Source organism: Polypterus senegalus, chromosome 6, assembly GCF_016835505.1.
Source record: "Polypterus senegalus isolate Bchr_013 chromosome 6, ASM1683550v1, whole genome shotgun sequence".
Classification (NCBI taxonomy): Eukaryota; Metazoa; Chordata; class Cladistia; order Polypteriformes; family Polypteridae; genus Polypterus; species Polypterus senegalus.
In genome coordinates, this window is record NC_053159.1 from 161,391,287 (window position 1) to 161,412,914 (window position 21,628).

A 21,628-nucleotide genomic window follows, 5' to 3' on the forward strand; every position below is an offset into this window, starting at 1 on the left:
CTGATCAGCGCTCTCCTTGTTCGGCCTGTGAGTTTAGGTGGACGGCCTTGTCTTGGTAGGTTTACAGTTGTGCCATACTCCCATTTCTGAATGATCGCTTGAACAATGCTCCGTGGGATGTTCAAGGCTTGAACTGACTGCACTCAGACCAAAGGGGGCTGAATAATTACGCACACCCCACTTTGCAGTTATTTATTTGTAAAAAATGTTTGGAATCATGTATGATTTTCGTTCCACTTCTCAAGTGTACACCACTTTGTATTGGTCTTTCACATGGAATTCTGATGAAATTCATTCATGTTTGTGGCTGTAATGTGACAAAATGTGGAAAGTTCGCCTGGTCTACAGGATGCAAATTTAAGTGGCCCATGTAAATATTTGAACATTTTAATTGTTATTCAGAGAGAAATAAATTTTTAAACTACTAAGAGCACGGAACTTGGAAAGCATCTACAGTTAGATTATTTGTTCCCTGGAGGGGTTGGTGGAGACTTCCTTTGTGGTATTGGTAGGAAAGATACTGCAGTAGAACTCCATAGTAAACAATATGATCAGTGACGGTATTTGGTAATGTTACAAACGTGTAATTGTGATTTAAAGTCGATTCATTCGAGGGTAAAAACTGCTAAAAATTTTGACTCTCCATTAGCATCAAAGGCTAAAATTAATACTGCTTCATTATACAATGGGTTTGTATAAATATATACCAACATAAAAAAAACCTAATTAACACACTCAAAAGGTCTTCATTCTGTTCAGTCATAGCTTGGCTCCATCGGTTAATTTGCAGTGTCTTTTATAAATGTATCATGTCTAAACACAATCCAAGATGAGGTAGAAAGACAGACAGATTTTGGGGTATTTAGTTTTTCTGTCATGGGGAGTATTTACACAAATATTGATATATCAAAATGTCCTGTCTTAGTGGATACCTCCAGCCCTAGATGTACCATTATATCAAATTTCAGAGTTATATATCTAGATGTATAGGTACTATTATCTGTCAATGCTGATCCTTTTGTATTTGTATTCCACAATAACTGTCTGTTACTTTGGGGATCATCATGTTTTAGAATATTCAAATATTTGTGCTTCAAAAAGTCTACTTTTTAATAAGGTATGCTCTAGGAGATTATTGTAATGTGTCATTACACACCACAACAAGAAAAAAAAATAAATTTCAGATTACCTGTTTCCTAGTGAGCTTAGAAATGCAATTTGGAGAAATATTTGAAAAGTTAGCATGATAGTTTTGACCGTTTGTTTATTCAATGTGTGTTTTATGTTTTATTATTAGATATTAGGAAATATGTTTTGTAAGCCATAATTATTTGTGACTTGAATGCAGCAATTATTATGGTAACTAGTCTTGGTATAAGTAAACTTTTCTTTCCCTTAAGTGAAATGGCAAGATTACTGACATTAAATAAATAAAATAGACCTTTAATTCAATATATTTAAAAGTAGAGGGAAGATCTTTCAAGTATGCCAATCAGCTGACTTTTTGCTTTCGTAAAAAGTTTAATACTAGGCTTGCAGCTATGGCAAGTGCCAAGTAGTGACATATAAAATAATGACATATTCAGAATGGTTACTTAGTTTTAACTTCATTGTTTGGGAATTTTGCAGGCTGGCTTTGATTTCCCTACATTTTTTACGAAATGATGTAATACGTTATTTATTTTGTTAAATGTTTCATTTTTTAATCCATACAAGTACATCTGAAGATTTTAAGAATTTTAAAAAAAGAAGAGTAGCCACAAACCCATTAAACAGAGCAGTGTTAAAATATGTGGCAGAGAAATGTAGTTGTCATTTGCCTTGAGTGATTAACTGGAAAAAAATAACAGGGAATCTGGTTGAAGAAGGTACATGTTAGAAAGACTCTTTAAAATGTAAGTTCAGATTGTATTTGTACTGTACTTTCAAAATTGAATCATTTTTATCTATGTGATTGTTCATTATCTGTAGACTCCTAGACCTCTCACTTCACAAACTAATAGTTTCTGAACTTCCTTACCTAATGATTGATTGCTGTAAGCTAGATTACATTTTGTTCACATATTTACATAATATTTTAAAATAAATTGGTGTAGAATATTTATTCAGATGTGATTGCGTGACAGAGTGGTTATCACAGTTTTATATCCATGGTGTCTTGGACTTGAATCCCGGCATTGTTTGTGTAGAATTTGTACGTTCTTTTTGTGTCAGGGTATGTGTTTTTGAGAACCTAAGAGTTTCATGAGGTAAAGCTCTGCAGCCATGTAAAAATTATGCAATTAAGTTTTTATCTGTAATCTGAATTGCCAGTTGTGTTAGTCTAACTGTATACATGAGTGTGACAAATGATGGACTAGTATCCCCTCCATAGGTTGTTCAAAACTTGATTATGATAAAAGATGGTTAATGATCACATAAATTATTATTTGCATTTTCAAAAATGAAACAACAATGCTTATAAGCACAATAATAGATATACTTAGAACATATTTTCAAAAAGTAATGTTTTTTCTTTATAGTATAGTTTTTCCTTCATTAACAGAAATATAAACCAAATTTTGATGTTTTGAAAAGCACAATAATGGTACAGTAGCTAGTGCCTCTCCCTTACAACTTCAGAAGCTCTTGGTTCAATTCCTAGTCTTGCATCCATCTGCACAAAGTTTGCAGATTTTCCCACTACTACCATTTCCACATTACTCCTGTTGTTTTCCTCATAACAAAGGTTTGTTTGGCAATTATTGATTGATTGAGTATGTATGAATATATATGTTCCATTTGTGGTTGGTTCCGATATTGTGTCCATTGGTTCTGGGATAGAGCTTCCCAGTTCATTATAAGGTGGAAGAAAAGTAATTTTAGAATTTTGTATTGTTTTTTTCCTGAAAAATGTATTGGCAGAATGTTGTTTAGTATACAGTTGACAATCTGCTCTACTTAACACAGACACCTTAACCAGAATGTTAATATGTAAACCTAATGATGAAGACTATAATTCTGTAACATGCGTAGTGATATAGTGTTGCTATCAAACTGTTTACTTCAAAAATAGGTTAGATCATTTTTTCACTTCTTTGTTTAATACTGTTATACATGATCTAGTATCCTTTTAAGGGTTATTTCTTGCACTGTGTTTGATGTCACCAAGATGGACTTTCTTACCCTTTTCTAGTTATTCATGTTGTGTGTCTTTCTTTTGCCCTTAATCACAGATACAACCTTTGAACTACACTTGGTTAAGATTAATTAGGCAACAGGATAACTGTTTAACAATAATGGATTCAAATGGGGCTCTTGGCTTGGAACAGTGTGAAAATGCAAAACATCATATACGGTGGCTTCACAGATCCCTAATTTCTGATCCATTATTAGTAAGTCCAATTTTATTGTTATGTCTTTGGAAAAGGTGACATATATATATATATATATATATATTTATATATACATATATTTATTTCTTAATACAGTATAACTTTCTGTGATGATTTCAAATGTAAATATTGTGATGTGCAAAATTCAGGTGGTCTGAAGGTTATATCAACAAATTTATTAGAATAAAAGTACCCTTTGGTATTTGTACAGTTGTACATTTTGAGTTTCAGCAACACTCGTATAGAACTGACACCTGATTTTTTTTTTTTTTTGGAAAACATGTTTCCTCACATATCCTCTTTCTTCTAGCATAAAATATTTTATTGAACCACTGTTCAGCCTAATGTAGCATGTCAAACTGAACAGACCAAGAGTTAAATTAAAGTTAAACTACATGCAAGTATAAACAAGAAATTGGCATTGTCAGACTATAGGTAGAACCTGTTGAAGACCTAGGTAGGGAAGGACTGATAGAACATCCAGAGAGTTAGAGTACCTATTGAATTTTTATAAATGACAAGTCCAGCATTGTTGTCTCATGGGTTTATTTAGAGAGTAATATGGATAGACAGGCTAATCTAAAGATGTTTTGTAAGTTATATATGAAATTGTACCCTTCTCGCTTTTCCGGTATAGTAGCTAAGTCAGCCTAATGTGATCACTGTATTTGGTTTGATTAATTACTTGGTGGGCTTTTCAGTGTGAAAAGGAAAACATTTAAGCAAAACAAGAGTTTTAGTAAGAAATGTATTTTGACAAGTGAGACATAGAAGACTAAATGGCTTTCTGGCAGAAACGGTTTGTTTTTGAAGCTCCGAGGAATATTGAAATGTCTGACGAATAGTTGAATAGACTACTTGCATAATATGACTTTAGTATTAACATGATGACTTAGCTTATTATCTTTCTGTTGCATTTATAATATTCCAGAAAAGAGTGTGGTACTAAGCAAAACATTACTTTTATACATGTATCACTGCTAAATTATAATGTATAGTTAGGAAGTGGCTGCTTGTTCAGCTTCTAGCTAGTCTGCTTATGCTCCTTTTTTTATGTAATATACAGTATATGGTGGTCATCCATATTCAAAATAATATTTAAATGATTGAATCCATTGTCTGATTTAGGATTTAAATTTAGTTTCAGTAAGTATTTTTCTGTGAATAGTAATCATAATGAATTGATACATTTATGAAATCCTTCAAAAAAGTATTATAAACATTTGTATAATTTTTATAATCTTAAAAATTACCTTTTTGCCAGTTAAATTCATAATAATAATTGTTTGCTAATATTGTTTAACAAATGTATTTTTAAGTAGAGATGCTAATTGTGGTTTAATTATTTTCTTTAGACAGATCATTTAATTTTAGAACATCTTCAACGCCCTATGTGTTTAGAAGCTAAACCAACAGAGAAGATTCCATATTTGCAACTATGCAATCCAAGCAATCCATTCCAGAAATGGCAGTTCACAAACTATTTTGTACAATAATAATATAAGTAGTTGATGGGCCAAAAAGACTTTAAGTGAAGATCTGAATTTTGAAGAACTTTTTATTTACATGTAATATTTGCTTATGGTTAAAGAAGAACTTATTGACAAGTGTGTACATAATTTATGTAACTAAATTATTTGTGTTTTGGTTTAGTTTTAGTTAGCTGGACTCCTAAACAATGTAGAGTAAATGTACTGTATTTAGGTGGGGGAGGCAATTTAAGAATATCTTGGAAAAAGTTCTTACTCTTGCTGCTTTTTTTGTACAGTTCACAATGTTTTTCATGCAATTTTCTGACCCATCATATGTTAATTATTTGAGTTATTAAAGAAATGACTTTACATTGAAAAGCTACATTCTTTGCTGTACTATTTTTATTGACTATCATCTAAAGTGTATCATTTTCAATTATTTAGGAGGGAGTGTAAGTAATTTTAATTTGTGTTTACTGTATATTTGTATGCATAGTTTGATAGACATTCAACTTCATGGATGAAGATGTGGTGCTGATGTGCTTATGAATAAGGGGAATACAGTAGCAGTGTGTATATGTATCATTTAAAAAATATGTATAACATAGCTAGTGAGATTTTATGTTTATAAAATAATGTATAAATGCAACTCTGTGTTAATAAAGTGGGTTTAGGATAATGGGTGGGTGGGTTTGCTGGATGTTTTACTATTTACAAAGAAACACATCTCAAACTTTTATTTTCTGCCCTTGTTTTTGAATGTGAAAAGTCTTAATGTCTAAACTTTCTCCACTAGAGGTCGCATTTGTTCAAGAAATGTGTTTGTATCTTCTTGCTCTGTTACCAAAATGAAAGAGAGAGAGAGAAAACTTGTATTTACATTTTTAGTAAAACTGTCTCATTTTAGTAATCAAATAATGTTTGCCTTCTAATGATATGCTGCATTTTTGTGCCTTAAATGTCATGAATTCCTGGTGAAATTAGGGTTAGGGTATTGCAGTGATGCTTAAAGAGTAAGTTTTAGAAATGTGTACAATATTCTTCATTAGTACTTTTCATTAATTATGTTAAAATTTGTGGGAAAAAGCCTGAAACTGATTTGATCACAACACATGCTTGAAAAATGGTAGCATTATAGAGTAGAATTCTGAATGTTTAAGTAAAATATTTGTACATTACGTACAATAGTGCCTTAAAACCATTGGCCTGACCATCTCACTTGCATCTACACAAATATTTGCCCTAATAAAATATTTGGAAATAAAAAAAGATTAAGGAAGTAGTAATCTCTTTCACCTCACAAAATGTTATAGGAATGTTCTCAGAAAGGGAAATTTACAGTTGCACTGTATTGCTATAAAAAATTGCCAGAAAGACATTAAAAAAACTGGTTGATATGAAACTGGCAGCATTTGAAGCCCTGTACTAGTAACTGATTTAGTCTTCCTGAAGCAAAGTATAGGACAAACACCTACAATTTTTAAAGCTTATTCTGTATTGTAATGTTTTAGCAATTCAGTGTTTTTTTTTTTGTTACAGTATTGAAATATTTAAGATCTTTTAATATTTAAGAACTCCACATTACAATATTTATGATAATTTATATATGTATCATAATTGTGGGCATTGGGTTAAACATAAATGTTGAATTAATTTTGCAGTGTATATACTGTTCTGAATGTTTATACCAAAAAAATAGCCCCACAATTATTTTTAAACAAAAAGATCCCACAAAAGATTTATGTATGAGTTACCATATGTAATAAACCATTATGCACTTAATATTATATTCTTCTACAGTATGGCAGTGTGTGCCTGGTGTGAATTTTAAAGTTTAAACTTTCATTATCTGAAAATTAATAACAGTCTATGCAAAAGATTTTTTTTATTGATCTCCAGATCAGTAATGAGCTGTTTCTAATCTACTTGTGTTAATCTGTCTTTAGGAAATCAATAATAAATGTATATTGCAAAGGCACAAGTCCTTAAAGATGAATTAATTCATAAATGCTCAAAGAATGATCCTGTAATGAGAGAGAAAACATTTTTGTTGTATTATGTTAAATTGTAATAACCAAAGAAAATGTTCTGTATACTGTATGTTGATTTCATATTTAAAAAGAGTATTCTTGGAAACTCTCAGCACAAGATAAAATTTCAATGAGGAGTGCCTGAAAACATCCTTGTGTGCTTTTTATTCTAAGAACTGTGATAGGTAAGGGGCACTGAGCCCCATACAACTAACACACAGGCACAGTTTAAAACAAAGGGTTTTATTATAAAATACCTCAGAGAAAAGGTTTCTTCCAGGTCGCACAAGCACAAATAGACACAATAGGCTTCTTCCATTCTTCGTTCCAGTGCTTCTGTCTCCATCCACCTACCACCAATGAGTGTTGCCTTCCTTCCTCCCAGCTCTGACTCAATGGAGGAGGCTGAACGACAATCGTTTATGTTGGACCAATGAGTACATCTGCTGCCAGGGCGTAGCCCAAAGGAAGCACTTCTGGTTGAGGCAGAAGTCCCAAACAGTAGCGATTGTGAATCCTAACAGCACCCCCTGGCAGTTCCCATGGGACCCACAGAGTTCTACATGATACTGCTCTCCTGATACTGCCACCTAGTGAATGGGGGATGAAAATATTAAAAACTAGGAGCTTCGCGCCCCTATGCTCCCTTATCTTGTCCCTCCCGTCCGGATAAAGGTCCCATACTCCTCCTGGTTGAGATGCCAGATAATCCATATTGGCACTTACAGAACTTATTCCTTTTTTTTTTTTTTATAAACTGTATAATTAACCTTAAGTATGCTGATCTTACAGTGTTATTCCACTAATTTGTTTGTTTATAATATTATTTTGACGACTTCTATGAATGCGTACTTCCACTCACATTGTAAGTACTGGAGTTAAGGTTTTAAGGCTTAGTGGTTATTTTGATACCAGAGTCCTCCAGTCACCTCTTACAGCAAACAGAGAATGGTGGCTTTGTTCTTAATTCGGCACCATAGGCTTAACGAGGGTATGGAAGTGGTAGCAGAAAACATAAAAAAACAAGTATAATGTTTACAGAAAACTAAGAATGTGGAAAAATGACTTGTAAGATTTGAAAGACAACCTGTAGTACTAGGGTGTTGTACTGTGTTAGCCATTATGAATGTAGAGAAAAGCCAAGCAAAATGACACCTTTTATTGACACCTTTTAACTTTTTAGTTAGCCAATAAAAGGTGTCATTTTGCTTGGCTTTTCTCTAAAGGCAACCTGCAAATTTACAATTGTTGATGATTTTCACTTGTAATTTACTTTATTTAACCATGCTTTTGATATTAAAAGGTAACAGGTGGTACAGTGGTGCCCAGCTTCCTGGTTTTGAATATTGCAACCACTTTTCTATATGCAACATGCATGCTTTTCCATGAGGTTTCCTCACATAACAAAAGATGTGTATGTTAGATTAACGGGTGATTCTAAATTGGCCCTGTATGTGTGAGTCAGTAATTAATGTAATGAATTGGCATGTGTCCAGTCCTGGTTACTGTATTGCACCCGGTGTCACCAGGGTTAGGCTGTGCTCCAGCTGTGTTAATAAATTGGATTAATCAGGTTTGAGAATGCTGCGCTTAGTGTTAAGGAACATGTGATGTGCTGTACATTGCAAGGACAGGAATTGAGGTTTCTGAGTTAGTAACCAACCCTTCACAGAATATGCTGCAATGTTTAGTTAGTAGTAGAAGGATTCGTACTTTGTGAACTGCTTACTTATGGTTCAGGAAAACAAATATAAATTTACTTTATTACTGTTTCAGTTTTTATTTTCAATGCTTAAGTCTTGCTGCATGGAAAATTGTAGTAAATAGATCTTGTAAATATAGCAAATGCTCCTGTTTTAAGTTGCCACATAATAGATTCCTAAAGTGCATGTTCTTAATTTCTAAATTCAAGAGAATACTTTTCTTCACAAGAAGATGCAATAGGCCCTCTTTAACAGGAAAAAAACAAATTCTGAGAGCTCCATGAGAAAAAAAATGATTTGATGAATTAACAGGTCTCTTTCCTTTCAAAATACAATATTGCAATATTTAATACAATATTATTTGTATTAAATATTTTGCAGTGTTATGACATTTGCCTGGGTCTGTTAAACATATATCAGTAGACACATTCTCAGATTAAAACGATTTAGATTAGATTTTTATGACACTTTTTATAATGTATGTCTGTTAGTTGCCAATGAAATAGAGTAGAAGTAAAATGTAGAGATCTGATTTAAAAATGTTAATATGTTCACAGATCTTACAAAGATTGTAAAGCTTCATTACTGTTAATTAACTTAAAAATCATTTATACTGCAATCACAATTTTTCTAACAAGTGTGCTAGAGAAATATTTAAGGAGAGGGAATAACTACTGTAAATGAGCACTAATTCAATGCAACACTTGCTTTGTTCCCAGCTGTTAGAAATATTGATATATACCCAACAGTCTTTTGTCATAAGATCATGCATGCATCATTGATTCAAACTCATCAATTCTCTGCTTGGTGTTTCCTTTTCTGATTTTACGGTATGACACTGTGTTATATTTAGAATGAGTATTCTTGTTAATGTCAGGTTTCTTTACTCCTGCAGACAGAGAATCAGGGATAGGGCTCGTTGATTGAGAGTCCTGTGAACCATTCTCCTGTTGTGATCCTCCCCATAAAGCCTGTTCTTGGTGGTCTTCAAATTCTTCTGTTGTTTCTTCATGACTGATGCCAGAACTTCCTGAGTGGGCTTTTTCAGAGTCATCACTTTCTTCATGACCAAGAGCAAAATCTACTAATTGGACTTTACCAGGGTCACCCAAACAAGTAGGCTGGAAGGTTTTTGCTTCTTCACCATTTACTTGGAATTCTCGTTCTGATTCCTCAAGGCTTCCTGTATAAACAGATCAAAGATGCAAAAACAAAGTTAGTTTGGTCTGTTTTGGTCATAGAACACACGTGCAGACACACACTGTGGATCAATTAATAGTTGCCAATCAATCTAACCATTGTTATGAGAAAAGTACTATGGAGTACTGTTGACATGATAGTGGTGGGAGAATCTGCAAACTTCATACAAATAGAGACAAGGTTTGAAATTGAACCAGGAGCATCTGGAGTGATACCAATTATGTAATAGATATGTTTTTATGTCTCAAACTATGAATAATACATGTAATTTAAACAATTTTTTTTTCTTTATCTCCTTAGTATGAAGGAGTAGCCAAAGGTTAATTCTACATTGAATGCTGCAGGAAGAGATTATAGTGTTAATGTGGAGCGTTCTTCAGGAAGATGGAGAACAAAGTGCAACAAATCCATAAAACAATAGGCTGGGTATGGTATAAAAAAGTTATATTCTCTAAATATTAAGAAGATATTCTCTTTGTTGTAGCCAACCACTGTTTTTATATATATATAATAAAAAAAAAAACAAACTCCCATTGTTCCAGTGTGTGCTATGGTGTCACCCCCTGCACTTGGGTCCCAATCCAGGTGGTTTGTGGTGTGATAGGGGCGGCAATGAGCTGTAAGCCCATGCTCCCAAATTTGAGGGTCCACATTAACTAAATCAGGGGTCATCATTCATGGTCCTGGATGGCTACAGGTTTTTATTCCAACTAATTTCTTAATTAGAAAGCAGACCATGCTGATGATGATACTTGGTATTGAACTGTTTGACTTGTTAATGCTTGCATTCATTCAAAAGCAATTTGAATTGCACTATAGAGTTTCCTTCTGTGATAACATTATCCAAGTGTTTTGTGGACCAGAATAGATTTAAATTTAATGGTCCTTCCAATTCACCTTTTCATTCATTTCTAAACATTTGTATCACATCATGTAAGCTGAAGAACTGCTGGTTTATTGGTTATCTGCATCTCATTATTGACTAATGTTTGATTAAGAAAACAGACAAGAATTAAAACTGAAATGCAGCTGCTAAAATATAAATTAGGCATTTAAGAGTTCTGAATGGTAACAGGCAAGAGAACTAAAATTAAGCCCAAAAACATTTTGCTTTGCTAGTAAATAAAAGGGTTCTAATTAAAAAATTGGTTAAAGTGAAAACCTGCAGCTATAGCAGACCTCCAGCACTGTAATTGTGGACCTCTGATCTACAAAGTAGCTAAAACTTGTATTTGATGAATGAAAGCACTAACAAGGCATAGAGTTAAACACCAACTATCATTATCAGCTAGGGCTGAGTTCTAATTAGGACACTGGCTGGAATAAAAACCAGCAGCTACTGTGGCCCTCCAGGGCCGTGATTGAGGACCCCTGAACTATATGGTTGATTAAAAGCTGCTAGACGTGTTAGTGTTTGCTGCTAATTCATTTTAAGGTGTACAGTCTGAAATGTCAGCTAGGCCATTGGTTGGGTGTAAACAAATGGCTTTAATGATGCAAAAGCTTGTCTACATCTCAAAGAGCATGTTTTGTTCCCATATTAGTCAGATTATGTGGGTCTAATCAATAAAAGATATGCTCAGCATTTTTCACACCATATATTTGATCCACTATCACAAGCAGTGCCATAATGTGAAATTTCCTTAAAATGTCTACAAAGACATCTAGTATCTTCTAATGGAAAAATGCTTATATAAAAATAAATATAACAGTATCTGTCTAGACACATGAATATAAACATAACCATTGGTGCTTTAGCATCCATTACCTAGCTCCCCGCAAAGTATTCAGTCTTGTAAGTAATGTGCCATTTTAAAACTAATGACAGCATCCTCTAAAGCTATTATAGGTATAAACAAAATTTTGCAATGAAGCACTTACAAAGAAACATTATTTGTTTTACAGGAGATAAACTGGCTGATAAAACACAGTCTTACAAAGTTCTGTGAAAGAGAATTGATTGTGAACAATGGATGCCTGTCTTCCAAACTTCTTAGACTAAATTGGTTGGCAGAATGTTTCTTTTCAGTGTTCTCATTACTCACTTGGCAGACCAAGTAGCTCATCAGGAGTTGCAGTGTCATTTATTATAATACAGTTTAATGTAACTGGATTCCTGGCAAGAGGAAGCATAAACAGAAAATGGATGAGTAGATGTTTTTACTTTTATTGAATTGCTTGTGAATTTGTATTATCTATTTTTGATTGTGTTATAAACAATTTCCCACTGCCATGGAGAGTAGTGCCTGTGATAGATATTTGTATACTACTGCTCACTTTAAATCCCTAATAAAGATAAAGCGCTACATCTGTTCATAGCACTAAATACTAATGTACGATGAATTGCAGTAGTGTTACAAACTGTATGCTACAGTCCTTCATTTTATGGCTCATCAGGAGTTGCAGTGTAATTTATTATAATACAGTTTAATGTTACAGCCTCAATATCAAAAAGTGGATGTCTTCACAAAACCATTGTGCTTTTTTATATACAGTAGTTTCCAGGTCTATTTATCTCATTTAGGTCTGTAAGATTTTCAAATATATTAAACGCATTATAACAGTTTACATGTGTGAAAAAATGGAATAAAATGTAAGAGCGATTGAACAGAATAAATGTAAATATTTTGTAACTAAGCAATAGACAAATAGTGTGCACAAGTCCTGCAACATTTCATTATTTTAAAATTAAGTATACAGAAAATAAAGTACCAATGTACATCTCAAAAAATACTTTTATTATCCTATTTATTTTATGTAATGTCAGATATTCAGGTAATCTAGCGTGCTGTTTCTGTTAGTGACCCAAGTATTTCTAATCATTCTTTCTGCGCAGTCTTTGTAAGTCAAGCCTAATATGGTGGCTTGGACTGAGGCTCTCCTCAATGTAAGGATATTGCTGTAACTAAAGAATGGTCATTATATAAAGCTGTAAATCTAGATAGAATGGTGATCTTCATTCAAATTGACATATATTAAATGTGTATTCTTTGACATTTAGAGTAGTATACCTTTTTAACTGATTATTATTAAGTACAGTTTTCCTGTTATTTTAAAAAGTGTGTCTTCCAACTTCAGTCTTGGTAAATTTAACTCTTGGCATATTAGGCAGTATCAGTACTCTCATTATATAAGAAACTGTCTTGAGTAAGTCATCCTCATTTTTAAAACTACAAATTTATGGCTAAAGCCATCATAATATGTCAATTACTTACATCGATTATCTGACCAGTCACCTCAATACCCTGTCACTGTTTCTGTAATTACCAATTCTTTTTTTTGGGTACTAAAACCAATACTCTTTTTTTGCTGTATTAAGGAATCTATAATATACTGCAAATTATAATAATCTACACCATTCCTGAGTTTATTAAATGTATCTATCCATTTTCCAATTGCAGTATGTTCATTACAGAGAGAGACGGACAAACACCATGTTGACAGCGACTGAGAGAATAATAAAATGTTGATCTTTTAAGCAATGAGGTAGGCAAGCTAATGTTTAAAAAGAAGAAGATGCTTTTTCTTGGCTTGCTAATTGAGCTTGTTTAGAATACTTGCTTAGTCTGTTTTTATGATGTCATTCATTATACCATATCATAACATTCTGAGAGCCATGTAACCCAATTCAGGATCTTGATTAAGCAAAGACTGTCAGCAGCATATCCTTATGCACAAAATTACTTCTGCAAATTTTTTTTTTTTTATATATATAAACTTACAGGCTTAAAAGTTAGTGGTAAAGATTTGCATAATTACCAGTGAAACCACTTCTCATTCTTACCTTTCTCAGAGGTGTCCTGAACCACAGTCTGCTGCACAGATTCAGGAGTATCATCACATGTGGTCTGTCCTTCTGCATTTGTGACAGGACTACTTTTGCCAGGTTCATGGTCTGTAATGTAAGTATCTGAAATCTTCAGATTTTCTTTATTCACAATGGTTTGTTCACTGATATTTAATGCAGGTTGAGACTGATTTACTTCTACTTCACAGATTAGTGGTGTGTTTGTATCAGGTTTGGATTCTTGTCCACCTCTGTCACATTCCAAAACATGCACTTCACATTCAGCCTCGGAAGGAAGTTGGTTTGCTTCAGAACCTGTTTGAGGACCATCTGAGATTTGCACAGTCTCAGCAGTATCAGAACTTGATTCTGTGCTATATTCAGTAGGAGAAGCATCCAAAATGATTTCATTGTTCCCATGCTTAGGGTCTTGAGAAATTATACTTGATTCACATTCAGGTGAGCCAATGTCTTTGAACGACATGGGTTGATCTGATTGATATTCTGAAAGAAGATCACTAGAGTGAGCTGTCGTAGTCTCTATTTTTTCCTTTATTTCACCAGATGGTTTAAGGTCCTCTCTAGGTGTGGTTACGGTGAAGTTTTCAGTACATTCAGGAGAAGGTGTATGTTTGTTAATTTCAGCGTTAGCTTCAGGTAGTATAATATCAGACTCACAAACAGCTGCAACTGTATCTGTATCAGAATGAAGTGTTGTTTCATTAGCAAAGTGAGAAGGGGTACTTACATTAGAAGCACAATCTGGTACAGGTGCAGAAATACTGATCTCAGAATTAGATTCAGATACTATTGCATCCTCTTCAGCCGTGTCTTGTTCTAAAGCATTTTCACTTCCTTTGGGAGCAGGTTCAGAATCCACTACTGACACAACACAGTTGGGTGGTAAATCACTCTGCTGATTTGAAGTGGAGTCAGATTCAACTCTTGAGACAGTAGAAGTATTTGCAACCTCATCATTAAGACTTGAAGCAGTTTTAGGTTTCAGTACTGAGACCCCACTATTAGGTGCTGCCTCACTGTCTTGCTGTCCAGTAGATTCAGATACTATCACTGACTGACTGCTGTTGAATGACAGATTATCACTTTGAAGTGAAGCAGCCTCAGATTCCACTGCTGCATCACTATTGGATGCCTCCTCAGTGTCTCGCTGTCCATTAGTTTCAGAGTCAATCACTGATGTATTATTAAGTGAGTGATCACTGTCTTGAGGTGAAACATTTTCAGACTCCTCTGCTGCACCACTATTAGACGCCATTTCACTCTCTTGCTGTCCATTAGTTTCAGATATAATCAGGGATGTGTTAAGTGAGTAAGCACGATCTTCAGGAGAACCAGTTTCAGATTCCTCTGCTGCACTACTGTTAGTTGCCGCTTCACTCTCTTGCTGTCCATTAGTTTTAGAGTTAATCACTGATGTATTGTTATGTGGGTGTTCACTGTCTTGAGGTGAAGAGGTTTCAGATTCAGGTGATACGCCAGGGTTGAATGTTAGCTCAATATCTGGACATACAGAAAGTTCACATTCCATCACTGTGTCATCACTAAGTGGCTCTTCACAGTTTTGATGTGAAGTAGTTACAGATTCCTCTGCTGAGTTAGTACTGATTGTTTGTAGATCATTGTTTACAAAGGATGCTGTTTCAGAAGCCACTGCAGGTACAGCATCATTAGAAGTTGTTGTAATATCCATATTTAAATCATCATCACCTTCAGTGATAGTGTTGGATAATGGCACATTATCTTCAGGTACAGTAGGTTCAAAAATTGTGGTATTACCTACATTTGATTTAGCTACATGTACTGCTGTTGAATCGCCAGGATTGAATGCTGAATGAATATCTTGATTAGAAAACACTGCAGACTCCTCTTCAAAGGTTCCACGGTTAGATACTGGCTCAAGATGTAGATGAGAAGTAATTGTAGACTCTATCAGTCCTTCCCCACACTCAGACATAGGACTATGCACAGGGACTGGGTTATCTTCAGACTCCAGTGGTTTAATGTTACACTCGGGTGCAGACTCATTCAAACTCGGTGTCATTTCTATAGCTTCAGTAGCAATTTCTAGCAAAGTAGCCTCTTCATCTGAAACAATAGTTTCACTGTACACATCAGAGTCTTCAGGACAAACAATCTTGTTGATCTTTCCCATTCCATCTATGATCTCAACAACCTTTGACTGGCATTCTGTAATGAAATTTTCTGCCAACTCATTTGCATAGGTGAGGTTGTTTATTTCTGCCATGTCGTCTGCAGCTCCAGAATGATTTTGTTGTTGTTTCGTAAGGAAAATATTTTCTTTTCCTTTTCACTGCAACTGTTTTTTTTCATCAGAAAATAAAGAGCCTTTATTTTCCCAATATTGAGCTTCACATCTGTTCTGTGTGCCTCTGTGCCAGACAAGGAAGGCCTGATAGAAAACAGTCAAAGCTTTAGCACTCTAGCCGTATTCACATCCATCCAGGCCGTCCAATCACAAACTGTTTATTTGGTCACAATTGCCCACTTGGATAATAAGAGAAAGCACCATCTTGCATCTTAATAAATGAATAATGTGTGGCAGTCAGGCTTTTGTGCTAGTTTGCGATGTAATTCTTTAAGCATGCTGGGCTGGTGATAAACAGAGGTTTTCTGTTGTAGCAACAAGTAGTTCTTTGTCTACTCATTTCAACAACAGAGGCAATTGTTCTAATTCTTTAATCCATCCTGAGTGACCACCTTCACGACGAACAATTCAATTTCTCTAGATTAACATTCTCACAGAGTTTTAATGGTCATGTTGGAGAAAAGTCTTGGTAAGCAGCTCACTGGTACTATTATCTGCCAAAAATGTCATTTTGCATGTACGCTGCCATGGATATGGTGGGAATTATAATTCCTAGGTTTCTGGGTTTGACAAATGTTTCCCTGTATTCATTGAATATTCAAAACAAAACTAGAACTAAGATTACACAACTAATGTACAAAATATGAAGCTGTGGTAGTTTTTAACAAATTAGCATAGAATATCACATGCCCATAAAGCAGGTTTAAGGGGAAATTAAGGTAATATTAAAACAACCATTATCTGGAGCAGATTAACTACCGATATACTAAAATTTTGAAATGCTTTGATGGAGGTTGCAAAATAGTGTGGAGTATATTCATTCATTCATTTTCCACTGTTTATCCAAAGCTGGGTCGTGGGTGTAACAGTCTTAGCAGTGAAGCCCATATGCCTTTTTCATAGCCATGCTTGGCAATTCATATTATCAAATCCTAAGGCATTCCCAGGCCATTTGGGAGATATAATCCTGCCAGTGAGGCCTGGGTGTTCAGGAGGCATCCATATCAGATGCTCAAACCACCTCATTTCGATGTGGAGGGTCAGCAGCTGTACTCTGAGCCTCTCCAGGATGTCTGTGCTACACACCCTGTTTCTAAGGCAAAGCCCAGCCACCCTGTGGAGAATGGTCATTTTGAGTGTTTGCACCTATGATCTCATACCTTCTTCAAAAGTACCACATAACTGCGCTCGCCGCCCCAAACCGTCTGTCGATGTTGCCATCCCTTTTCTGCTCACTTGTAAACAAGACTCCAGGGTTCTTAAATTCCTCCACTCGAGGCAGTTCCTCACCTGTCACTTGGAAAGGACAGTCCACCTTTTTCCTACTGAGGACTGCATTCCCTTTCTGAGTCGCCTAATGGTTCGCCACAACCTTTTTGAACCTGATCGATAGTCGCTTTCCATGGTCTCTCTGAGCAGGCTTTTGCTTCCCTGACTACCAAGGCCACGCCCCTTTTGGCTTGTCGGTACCTCTCTGCTGCTTTGGTAGTTTCCCATGCTTACCACACATGGAAGGCCTCCTTTTTCAGCCTGATGGCACCTCTGGTGTCCATCATTGGATTGTTGGGTTTCCACCTCGACAGGCACTTATGGCCTTCATGCCGCAGCTAGTTGCATCTGCTTTCACAGTGGAGGCTTTGAACAAGGTCTGTTCAGAACCTATGTCCCCAGCCTCGCCCGGGATGAGTTAAAAGCTCTTTCTGATGTTGGAGTTGAAAGCCTTTTGGACAAGGGCCTGTGCTAGACGTTCCCAGTCCACCCTCACTACTTGCTTGTGTTTTTTATGTCTGTCCGGGTGCCTCACCTACCATCTGACCCAACTCACCACCTGGTGGTGATCAGTTGACAGCTCTGCTCCTCTCTTCACCAGGTTGTTCAAAACATATGGGCATAAATCTGATGATTTGATTATGAAATCGACCATAGGTCTTTGGCCTAAGGCACTCTGGTATCAAGTACACTTATGACCCACCTTATGCTCGAACATGGTATCATTATGGACAAACCATGCCTAGCACAGAAGTTCAATAACTGATTTAGAGGATATATATCTTCGAGGCCGTTCCTCCCAATCACACCTCTCCAGGTGTCTCCCTCATTACCCATGTGGGATCCTTTCCAATGAATCAAGAGGGCCTGGTACACCAAACTGACATTTGGTGCATAGGCACATATGGAAGTCAGTGCCCTCTCCTCTACAAACCTTCACACCACACAAAGGTGTTGACCAGGCAGGGACTCAATAAGCAGTCCATTCTCGCGCGTCATCTTTCCCCACGGATAACTCCAGAGTAAAAGACAGTCCAGCCTCCATTGAGGTGTACTTGTGTTTGCGTATATAAATCATTGATGCTGTAGCAGGATAGATAGCCAGCCTGTGGAAAAGCTGAACTAACAAAAAAAAATTATTAAAAATGTGTTATCACCATAGCATTATCAGAATGCTTTTTGTGACAAGGAGGAGTAAACTCATAAAGAATAGAAGAGAGGAGTATTCTGTGCTGCACAAAAGATGTCAGGGTTTTGCAAGACTTTGGCCCAATACCCAGGAAAAAGGCAGTGAGAGCTTTTTTCCATTAGACTTGAGTAACTGTCCTTTAATGGAAAAGAGTGTGAAGTGCAAGCCTTGACTCCTAAAAGAAGCTCCAGGAAGGAATGCTATTGATCCCTCCCTGTTAGTGAGTATTGAGCTATAAAAGACAAATGGAGAAAATTATGGCAACAGCACGACGGGAAAGCAAAGGAGGCATTTGTTGTTTTCATTTGGTTTTGCTTTTACTCCCCTTTAAATCTTTCTGTTGTAATGTAGTACAGTATCTTCATTATGTCCTAAATTTGATGTCTCAGCATTTATACTGGATTAAAAGGGTTGAATAAGACCCATGTATAGTTTCCATACTTTTACAAAACTCTCAGCAGACATTCAAAATATGATTGCTGCCAATCATTATTGTACTTGTAATGGGGACAAAAAATATACTCGGTAGTGAAGAGAAATTAACCGAGTTAAGGACCATACGAAATGCACTTCATTTCTAAAACTTGCTTTGTTAATGTGCTTTTGATCCTGTTTCAATTTGATGCTTTTTTTTGTAACATCTAACATTTTGTCATGTCTATACAGTGTCCTTAAAGGGCAAGATTTACTTGGTTAAGGAAGCAGTTTGCTGACAGTAAGCATATGGTATGTCCTAAATGAAAAGTGTTAGAGAAGGGATGCCCAATGCGTCGATCGTGTTGCATTAAAAAAAATTTTTTTTTAAATGTTAGTCTATATATCCTCCCTATGGCATTTGCCACTTGATTGACATACAGGACGGCCAGTCTGAAATCTCTTTTCTTCTAACACACTGGTCATCCCGCACGCACGATCAAACGCACGAGCTACTGCAAAACTCCGGCTGTGATCTAGTTAGCCTTCCAATTTATATTGACTAAAGAGGGAATTTAAAAAAAAAATTGTTTGGGGAGGGTATGGCCTGGATGTGGAACTGGAAGATGATTTTTTTTCTCACAATGTCACAATCAAAGTGTGCTTGTCTGATCTGTCAATCTATTATTGCTATTCCAAAGAAGGAAAATGTGGAAAGGCACTTTTGAACTGTTCATAAAAACTACGAAACTGACTTCCTTCCGAAAAGTGATCTGAGAAAGGGAAAGGAGAGGGAACTAAAATCACAGTTAATCGGACAGCCGTCATTTTTCACTTGGCTGAATTCAAAAGCAAAGGCAGACACACCGAAGCATCGTTCCGGGTGAGTCACTCGATCATTGAGCATAAGAAGTCCTTCCAAGATGGAGAGATGATATAAAGAGGCCTTCGTTGAGACAGATGGCTAGGAAGAAATTCCTGCTGAGATTTCAAGACCCCTGGCCGGAGAAAAAGGAGTTTCTCCTTGTCATTAAACATGCAGAATACAAGCAACTTAACGATCAATGGCCGCTAGACCTGGCATTTTTTTTCCGATCTAACCAACATGTTGAATGAGCTTAATTTACAGCTGCAAGGAAAAGAGAACTCCATGGTCAATATGATTAGCTCAGTTAATGCTTTCAAACGAGAGATGCAACATCTGTCCTCAAAGCTGCAGGGCCTTGATTTGGGGAACATCCAAAACTTCACGTCAGAGCTGGAGACGCAATGGAAGGCGTGTGCGCAACTTGACAACATACGCTACACAGAGCAGATTGAAAATTGCCTGTCAACTTTGACAGACGGTTTCAAAACTCAGCTTTACTTGAGCCAATCGCTACATTTAAGTGCTATCCATTTAGGGAAAATGTTGAGGGTGATTCACTCGCATCAGAAATTGCAACACTGTTTCACCTAAAATTCCTCTACAGTGGAGGATGAAATTTTGACACTACATGATAACATTCAGCTGAAGTCTGGGGCCCTTGGACAGTTTTGGAACTTACTCACAGAGGAAAAGTACCCAAACATGAGGAAATGTGCTACCTCCTTGACTGCATTATTCAGCTCTACTTATTTATGCGAGTCAGCCTTTTCCCACATGAAGATTATTAAATCCAAATACTGTATTGACCATAAATGTATTGAATTGTTATTGTGCCATAAAGGTTATTCAGTTATGCAAGGTACGACAACATATATTTTATGTATAAAGTATACTCAGTGTATGTGTGTGTGTGTGTGTGTGTGTATATATATATATATATATATATATATATATATATATATATATATATATATATATATATATATATAAAATAAATAAATAAATATTTCTGTTTCTTTTTCCGGTTTCTTTGTGGTGGTGGCCTGCGCCACCTCCACCTACTCAAAGCTTCATAATGCTCCAACAATGATGGATGGATTTAAAGGCAGAAGTCTACGTAACCATCATCATCATCAAGCCCTTCCGTGAGAACCCTAAATCCAAAGAGGACTGTTTCATTTATGTTAGGTAGAATGCCCAGAGGGGACTGGGCGGTCTCATGGTCTGGAATCCCTACAGATTTTATTTTTTCTCCAGCCGTCTGGAGTTTTTGTTTTTCTGTCCCCCCTGGCCATTGAACCTTACTCTTATTCGATGTTAATTAATGTTGATTTATTTTGTTTTCTTATTGTGTCTTTTTTCTATTCTTTATTATGTAAAGCACTTTGAGCTACTGTTAGTATGAAAATGTGCTATATAAATAAATGTTGTTATTGTTGTTATATAATTTTTTTAATGTAGGTAGATCATTTCGACCTGGTCATTTTAAAAGTAGCTTGCAAGCCGAAAAAGTGTGGGCACCCCTGTGTTAGAGACTCTGAGACATTGCAAGTCTGCAGTTTTTAGAATACATGTTTTCACTAATAAGGACTGAAGTGTTCTGCCCATTGAGTCTGGAGTCTGCTTCTGACATTGTACAAACCGCTTCTAACTGGTTTTAGAATTGTCCCTTCTGAGTGTGTCCCAGTTCTGATGTAAGTTACAAGTGCCAGCACTGTTTCTGAGTGCAAAGCAACACAAGTACACTTCACAAATGTGAAATGTGGAGTCCAGAGTACAAAATGTATGAGTTCCTCCCAACATGAAAGCCTGGGGGATGGAAAGGGCAGGATTTTAGATATTGTAAGTCCCTTTGATAGGAGGTAAGTGCACCACTTCAGAGTATAAGCAAAGATGTAGAAATGTCTCGGGGTGGGGGGAAGTTTGTGGAAAAGACCATGGAGAGAAGAGCACAGGTCACTGAGAAAGCTTTAAG

The 21,628-nt window shown here is 35.8% G+C and overlaps 1 protein-coding gene and 1 long non-coding RNA gene across 2 annotated transcripts in view; one reads left to right on the forward strand and one right to left on the reverse strand.

Moving 5' to 3' along the window:
- LOC120531748 (polypeptide N-acetylgalactosaminyltransferase 5) overlaps positions 1–5,228 on the forward strand; it is a 28,325-nt gene extending 23,097 nt beyond the window's left edge. Inside the window, exons 9-10 of the mRNA XM_039757439.1 lie at positions 3,216–3,374; positions 4,730–5,228. Coding sequence (XP_039613373.1) covers positions 3,216–3,374; positions 4,730–4,870 — 300 coding nt within the window. The 3' untranslated portion in view covers positions 4,871–5,228. The remainder of the gene's footprint in view (positions 1–3,215; positions 3,375–4,729) is intronic.
- Positions 5,229–8,636: 3,408 nt separating this feature from the next.
- LOC120531749 lies at positions 8,637–13,696 on the reverse strand. The gene is made up of 2 exons (XR_005634153.1): positions 13,564–13,696; positions 8,637–9,762 (listed from the first exon to the last, which is right to left on the reverse strand). It is a non-coding gene; the product is annotated as an uncharacterized LOC120531749 (long non-coding RNA).
- Positions 13,697–21,628: the final 7,932 nt, after the last annotated feature.